The sequence below is a fragment of the Mercenaria mercenaria genome, chromosome 3 (assembly GCF_021730395.1).
Source record: "Mercenaria mercenaria strain notata chromosome 3, MADL_Memer_1, whole genome shotgun sequence".
In the NCBI taxonomy this organism is placed as follows: domain Eukaryota; kingdom Metazoa; phylum Mollusca; class Bivalvia; order Venerida; family Veneridae; genus Mercenaria; species Mercenaria mercenaria.
This window is the reverse complement of record NC_069363.1, coordinates 82,434,850-82,443,280: the sequence shown is the minus strand read 5'-3', so window position 1 is coordinate 82,443,280 and position 8,431 is coordinate 82,434,850. Positions and strand designations below refer to the sequence as shown.

Sequence of the window (8,431 nt, the reverse complement as noted above, 5' to 3'; positions counted from 1 at the left end):
TTTATGTGTATCCCAGGAAATTGCAACCAATGTGTTATTTTATGAAAACGGCAAATTCAGGCTCTTTCTTAAGGTTTTTAGAAAGTGTTTACACAAACAAATTCACACATACATCACAAAATCAGACTGAAATTGGCGGATCTTTTTTTAAAGTCACTGGCAAATATCTGAAAAATGAGCACATATACCCAAACATTTTATTTGACTGATAGAATTTACATCTGTAAGAAGTTTCATTGTAATCCATAAGGTAGAATATTTTAGACTCCAGAAAACGTTACTGAAAATTTAATTTACCCATACACTTGGACTCCCATAATGAAAACTTACTTGCAATCAAACTTTTCAAATCAGTCTGGCAAAACCTGAGGCACATGACCCAATCTTTTTTATCTGCTTAAATTTTCTTACTATATCTGGATGTTTTGAAATAACAGGGTTTAATCAAATTCTTCTTTTAGAAAAAAATATTGATCCGAACATGCTGCACTACCATAAATAGCCATTCTGGTCAAATCCACGTAATTCTGTTCCAATGAAATGAAAAGATTCTACAGTTCCAAGTAATTCAAAATTTCAAGGTGAGACGAGTACCCAACAAAATATAAAATAAAATCAAAATATTCGGCAAATTTATTGACACAAAATCATGAAAACAATACCCAGAGGGCGTCACTTTAAATACATCAATAAATAACCAACTTGCTTATTTTTTTTTAGACATTGTTAATATCAGTGAAGTATTCTGATCAGCTCATTTTTTTCTTTTTTTTTCTCTACCTTATGACAAAAACATGGAAATTTAGAAGTGCTATACTCAAGTGAAATTCTAAAAGTAAAACATCAACATACAATAGAATTTTCTTGAAAAGAATGATTTTAATGCTTTTGAAAAATTGCATCATAGATTTAAAATCATTTTCATTAAGCCCAAGGTCCAATTTAATTTCTTTCTGTATCTTCTGTGTAGAAGTTGGAACGATTAAACATCAAAACCCATGCAATAATTTGTTCTAAGTTTAATTTCAAACTGCCGTGAAGGTACTTGAAAAAACTAAACACACAAAGCCGAATGTTACGATACACGAATGAACATAAATCTTCAATTGTCACTTTAATATGATGAATTTGTATGAGCACATTTATTAAGTAAATAAAGTAAACAAAATGCAGATATGGAGACAAAGTAAATCTTTGCAACTGTTTATGAAATAGCACTTTTGAAAAGAGTTGAGAGAAAAACAAAAGAAATATTCACATTATCCGTACACCAAAATAGCTGTCACTCATTATCGTGCAATACATCCAGGCTTTCAATAGGGAACGTCTTCCCTCAATAATTACATATATATATAAATAGTTCACATATTTATTTAGATCACGTTTTTTATCATAAATATCCGAAGAATAGTTTTTATGTTTAGCTGTACAAATCATCATCTCCTTCCTCAAACTGTCCTCCTGGGTTGCCTCCCTGACTTGGTCCCTGGTTCCCGGCGGCTCCTGGAAATCTGTAATAGAAGAGATATATTTCAAATCACAACCAAATTAATAAAGGTCATAATTTGCATTTTTTTGTGAATGGTCAGCTGTTTCTGTTTGAATTTTTCTCTTGAAACACTCGTGAGACCTTACTGTCAAATAAGTTTCATCTTGCAGGTGACAACCTTTTGCAATCACTTTTTTGAATGTCACATGTTTACTGAAGAATGGTACCTAGCTCCAAGGTTAACAAGAGCTGTCCGTAAGACAGCCAAGCTCGACTATTCGAAATATTGTCACAGAAGCAGGAAATTATTACCCAAAATGTTAAATATCAAAAGAGTTTTAAGTTCGAAAGGGGACATAATTTGACCAAAATACATATCAGAGTTATGGGACTTGGTGCTATCAACTAGTTTTATAACCCCGAAGAAACATATTAAGTTTCAATTCAATATCTGCATTAGTTTTGGGGATAGTAACTTGCATGTAAAACTTTAACCAGAATTTTCTAAGTCCAAAAGGGGGCATAATTTGCTCAAAATACATGTTAAGAGTTATGGAACTTGACCCAGTGAGGTTGGTAATTGACCTAGAAAAAGAATAAATAAGTTTCAAAGCTATATGCCTTTTGGTAATAGCTGTATGTACTTGCACGCAAAACTTTAACCAGGATTTTCTAAGTCCAAAAGGGGGCATAATTTGCCCAAAATACATGTCAGAGTTATAGGACTTGGTGCTATCAACTAGTTTTATAACCCCGAAGACACATGTGAAGTTTCAATTTAATATCTGTAGTAGTTTTGGAGATAGTTACTTGCATGTAAAACTTTAACCAGGATTTTCTAAGTCCAAATGGGGGCATAATTTGGCCAAAATACATGTCAGAGTTATGGGACTTGACCCAGTGAGGTAGGTAATTGATCTAGAAAAAGAAAAAATAAGTTTCAAATCTATATGCCTTTTAGTAATAGCTGTATGTACTTGCACGCAAAACTTTAACCAGAATTTTCTAAGTCAAAAAGGGGGCATAATTTGGCCAAAATAAAGGTCAGAGTTATGGGACTTGGTGCTATCAACTAGTTTTATAACCCCGAAGACACATGTGAAGTTTCAATTCAATATCTGCATTAGTTTTGGAGATAGTAACTTGCATGTAAAACTTTAACCAGAATTTTCTAAGTCCAAAAGGGGGCATAATTTGGCCAAAATACATGTCAGAGTTATGGGACTTGACTCAGTGAGGTAGGTAATTGATCTAGAAAAAGAAAAAATAAGTTTTAAATCTATATGCCTTTTAGTAATAGCTGTATGTACTTGCATGCAAAACTTTAACCAGAATTTTCTAAGTCCAAAAGGGGGCATAATTTGGCCAAAATAAAGGTCAGAGTTATGGGACTTGGTGCTATCAACTAGTTTTATAACCCCGAAGACACATGTGAAGTTTCAATTCAATATCTGCATTAGTTTTGGAGATAGTAACTTGCATGTAAAACTTTAACCAGAATTTTCTAAGTCCAAAAGGGGGCATAATTTGCTCAAAATACATGTTAGAGTTATGGAACTTGACCCAGTGAGGTTGGTAATTGACCTAGAAAAAGAATAAATAAGTTTCAAAGCTATATGCCTTTAAATGATAGCTGTATGTACTTGCATGCAAAAACTTAACCAAGGTGTGACGCCGACGCCGACGCCGACGCCGACGCCAGGGTGAGTAGAATAGCTAGACTATTCTTCGAATAGTCGAGCTAAAAACTGAGGTTGGTTAATTTCTGGACTGTGCTTAGAATCAACCAATCAAATGCTTGTGTTTTTGGACTGGTCTCCAAATTCAGCTTATTTTACTCTGACACTGCTGTTCAGTTACACTTGCTCTCCATGCTGCATTTTACCCTTGAAAAGGTTTCATTTTGATTTTGTTCTTTCTGAACATGGTACCGTTACTACAAGACACTGTAGACCATGAAAAACAACGCCAATGCAAAAGATTACAAACAAAACTTCAGGACCTTGAAAATAAATAGAACTTTAAAACAAACATTTATTGCACTATCCTGACTTATCTGACCGCAGTTATAAAGCATGTAATATTAGTGCAAAGCTGTAACAAAATGCATACAAAATTAGCATATTGCAAAATTAAAACTTTTATGTATTTAGACCAGGAAAGTCCCAATCAAAATGAACCAATTTATTTTCATGATTCTGAATTTAAAGACGTTCATCCCAGTATCATCAATCAACAAAAAGATGGCCCAAGGAAGCACTTTAAGATTCTTTGAAATATTCCATTCAATTTACACAAATGGTGTACAGAGACAGTCATGTTCATTAATATTCGTACCATTTGACATTCTGCACAAAGTATAAATCACTACCACCAACAAAAACAAAAAATAGTATTGATATTAATAGCTCTAAAATATCTATAAATCTTAACACTATCTTGAACATAAAAAAGTTTACAGTTTTAAAAATGTATTGAAAATATTCCTGTGCGGTAAATTACGCAGATGTTTTTCTATAAAGCACATTTATTAAATATGAAACAATTATTGGTGCATTAGTCTTCCATCATTTTAATTTCAAGGACTTGTTGAGCGCTGGTAAGTGACTTTAATACTTCCGTCGACAGTAGCAGTCTAGAGTTTGTCAGGCGTGTATTTTGTGCCAAGACATATATGGGAGTTCTACCTAGGCCTATGACAATTATGTTATACAGCTGTGGACCACACACAAACATATTACAATAAATGTCAATCATTTGACAAAGGGAGGTAATTAAACTTACATGTGGCCTTCGGGGAAAAGAGACAAATAGAGGAAGGGAGGGAACTTGTGGCTGATTAATTTATATCTCACACAGGAATGAATTCATTACCATTCTTTGATGCTAATGAAATAGTTAAAACATTAAAGCTTCTAGACCACAGCTTTATTGAAAAAATGTTTTTTCTCAAAGCTTTAGAAATTGTATCTTGTAAGAGAGGTGTTTCTAAATTTTTATTTATTTATTTATTTTATTTTTTTAACATCTCCCATACAGTTTAAAGGCTTATAAGCATTACAACACTAATATAAACTAAAAACAAAAAAAAATTGCATTTGGTATTTACATACAATTAATACTGGCTTTAACTTTTGATACCTATTTATCTATTGCTTATTTTGTGTTGTATTACCGAGTCAGACAATCATAAGCAATATCTCAGTCATAAACAAATGATTTAGTGGTAAACCTGTTGGCTGCAAAAAGTGACTTCCTCACATAAATAAAAGGTTAAGGAAGACTTGAAGACATTTTGTTTCCAATTATTATTTTGGAGAATCAATAAACCCCACCCAGAAGTCTTGTGTTCAGCCAACTTGGCTAACTAGGAAGGCTATCATATATTTTGTACTGATCACCCATTCCAACATGGCTCAACTTTGTCAGAAATGGAAGTCAAGCATTGTAAATTCTGCAATAAACAACGGCTGATATGCACTGAATATTATGACATCAGATATCATTTATGACATCAAACTGCTGTGTCATGTCCTGTCCCATCAGTACTTGGAAGAAAGTTCATCGTTCTCATCATAATATTTCAATGAGCATAACATAATGAAAATAAGGCATTCTGGTGACTTTTTTTTTTTTAGTCACCACGGTTTATTGTTCAGATGCTCGGATATTTAACAACTAAAGCCAATACCCTCATTGTTCAATTCCTACACATATGAACCCTCAACTATGGTTAATCAAAACAAGAGCACCGCCTTGCGGGTGCTGACGCTCATCTGATTTTTTTTGTATAATAGAAATATTGTCCTACCCATTATTTTCTAAGTCTAAAAAGGGCATCACTCTTGCAAAAAGCAGGATAGAGTTATGTTTCTTGATGTACAGTGTCCACTTATGATGGTGAAAAATGTTGCAAGTTTTAAGCAATAGCTTGATAGTTTATGAGAAAAGTTGACTTAACATAATATTCAACCAAGAAAATGATTTTTCTAAGTCCAAAAGGGGCAATAATTATTGCAAAAAGCAGGATGGAGTTATGTTGCTTGCTGTACAGGGTCAGCTTATGATGGTGAACAAGAGTTGTAAGTTTTAAAGCAATAGCTTTGATAGTTTAAGAGAAAAAGTTGACCTAAACATAATACTTAACCAAGAAATCTGATATTTTCTAAGTCCAAAAGGGGCCATAAATCTTGCAAAAAGCAGGATGGAGTTATGTTTCTTGCTGTACAGGGTCAGCTTATGATGGTGAACAAGTGTTGCAAGTTTTAAAGGAATAGCTTTGATAGTTTTGGATAAAAGCTGACCTAAACATAAAACTTAACCAAGAAAACTGATTTTCTAAGTCCAAAAGGGGAAATAATTCTTGCAAAAAGCAAGATGGAGTTATGTTTCTTGATGTACAGGGTTTGCTTATGATGGTGAACAAGTATTCCAAGTTTCAAAGCAAAAGCTTTGATAGTTTAGGAGAAAAGCTGACCTAAACATAAAACTTAACCAAGAAATCTGATATTTTCTAAGTACAAAAGGGGCCATAAATCTTGCAAAAAGCAAGATGGAGTTATGTTTCTTGCTATACAGGGTCAGCTTATGATGGTGAACAAGTATTCCAAGTTTCAAAGCAATAGCTTTGATAGTTTAGGAGAAAAGCTGACCTAAACATAAAACTTAACCAGGCAACGCCGACGCAGACACCGACGTCGACAACCGCTCAAGTGATGACAATAACTCATCATTTTTTTTCAAAAAATCAGATGAGCTAAAAAGACTTGATTATATTTGATAAGTATACCACGATTCTGAACATAATCACTCCATCTTCAAAGCAACTTTAAAACGTCATTTTGCGAGTAAATCAATCTGCCAAGTTATGTAAGTAAATATTCAACGACTCCTCATAAAACTGGTACATTAATCACCCCTACAGCATATACAAGGCTAAGAAATTGTTTATGGGCAAATTAAAGGTCACGTCCCCTGAGGACTTGGAACAGGTGTGTGTGTTTGCCCCAACAAAATTTATGTGCAGTCACAAGCTGTCACATCAATCACATTCATGCTGAATTTTCAAAGATCACAGCTTTGTTACATAAAATTTAATGCTTTTAATCCAAACTAAAACGGAAAGGTCACAAACTGAGGTACTACTGTCAAATTAAACTTCATTTTTTATACATTTAAATTCTGATACCCTAATTAATGTGCAACTATGAAAAGCATGTCAAAACTGCCAAAAATTGGGGAAAGATGCCATTATTAACACGAAGGCCATGATGGCTCTAGATTGCTCACCTGACATTAATAGCTGGATTGAATCATTTTGGAACAAGGAAGAAAGCTATTTCAAAATCAGACGGAGATTTTCCAAATAGCTATAAAAGAAACACTAGCCATGCTCCAAGAAGGCCATCATTTTTTATGAATAAGAATTATTTGGAGGAATTCGGTAGAGGATCACCAAAGGACTTTGCTGTGAGAAAGTATTTTGAAATCAGACCTGCAGTTTCAGTGATTTTTCATAAAGCCATTTAGAGAAACTAGTCTTTTGGTGATAGTTTTTTTTTTTCAGGAACAAAATGATCTGAAGGAATTTGGTAAAGTGTCAACCAAGGAGCATTGATGTTAAATTATTTTGAAATCAGACCTGTGGTTTCAGAGATTTTCGAAATTTTCCACATAGTCATATTGGGAAAACGCACACCACCCTCTGCTATCCTTGTTTCTATTAAAACAGAACAATTTGAAGGAATTTTGTAGTGGGTCACCCAAGGATCATTTCTGCGAATTCATTTCTATATCAGGCTAACAAGCTCTGAGAAGGTTTTAGAAGTTTTTCAATTTGGTTGCCATGCTCTGAAGAGACTTTGAAGAAATCTGAAAGGGGATCACCTCATGAACATTCTTATGAAGTTTGGTTGAAATCGACTTGGCAGTTTAGGAGGAGATGTTCTTTAAAGAAATTGTGGACCATTGACAGACAGACATTCAAGGATCCTAGAGGCTCACCATGAGGACTTTGTGCTCGGGTAAGCTAAAATATGACTAAAATGAGCAAGTTTGCAGAAGTACATGTCATCTCTCTGTAAGATTCTGTAAAAATATTCTGGAATTTTCAAATCTGAATTTATGAAATTCTTGAGGTGAACTGAGGATTTTTTAAGTGAACACTGACATTTCACAGTTGAGAATGAGGCTATACATCTGGAAACATTTCAGGACAATAACAGACCTGTACACAGTCAGCTAACCAGCTCCTATAGTCAAAATCTGACACTTCAAGCTATACCCTTCACATTCAAGTGTTGCCTACCTTTTATGAAACACTTATCATGTATGGCAAACAAAGCACTGTCCCATTAAATTGCCTTAACAATCTGCCTCCTTAATACATGCACTTACCTGAAATTTCCACCAAAACCTCTACTCTGTTGCAATGTCTGCGCAAACATTTCGTATTTCCTGATGTCATTGTCAGTGACAGATCTACGAGCAAACTTCATCGCCTCCTCAAAGTGGGCACGAACAATCTCCGGTACTGGATCATACTCCTCAACCTCCTGTTTGAATATAAACATTCAACATCACTTCATCTTCTGTCTTAATACGAAATAAGCTCAGTTCATCCTTTTAAATACAGGTTAAAATTAACGGGTCAAACTGTGCTATATTATTTCATTGTCTGACTGGTTGCTATGTATTAATTGGCATTGAGATAATTTTGAATTAAGTCATAAGTGACCATCGCAGCCCTGGTAGACATCTTTGTAGAACCAATGACCTATAAGCCAGCTAGATTGGCTCTTACAGGCCAGCATTTAACATCCTGGGTGGGATTTCAAACCAAAAGTGACAACAGAAAAGTGAATCTGAGCTAGCAACTACACAACCATAGAGGCCTCTCTATTCGAAGTCAAAATAACGCTTAGACTAAAACCAGAACTGTTT

At 34.3% G+C, this 8,431-nt stretch overlaps 1 protein-coding gene across 2 annotated transcripts in view; it reads right to left on the bottom strand.

Annotated features, from left to right (window-relative positions):
• Window positions 1–621: 621 nt before the first annotated feature.
• Window positions 622–8,431, bottom strand: part of LOC123524253 (transitional endoplasmic reticulum ATPase) — a 30,012-nt gene continuing 22,202 nt past the window's right edge. For both annotated transcript variants that reach the window (XM_053539077.1, XM_053539076.1), the window contains exons 18-19: window positions 7,886–8,043; window positions 622–1,511 (exon numbers count right to left, since the gene is read on the bottom strand). In XM_053539077.1, coding sequence (XP_053395052.1) covers window positions 1,421–1,511; window positions 7,886–8,043 — 249 coding nt within the window. In that variant the 3' untranslated portion in view covers window positions 622–1,420. The remainder of the gene's footprint in view (window positions 1,512–7,885; window positions 8,044–8,431) is intronic.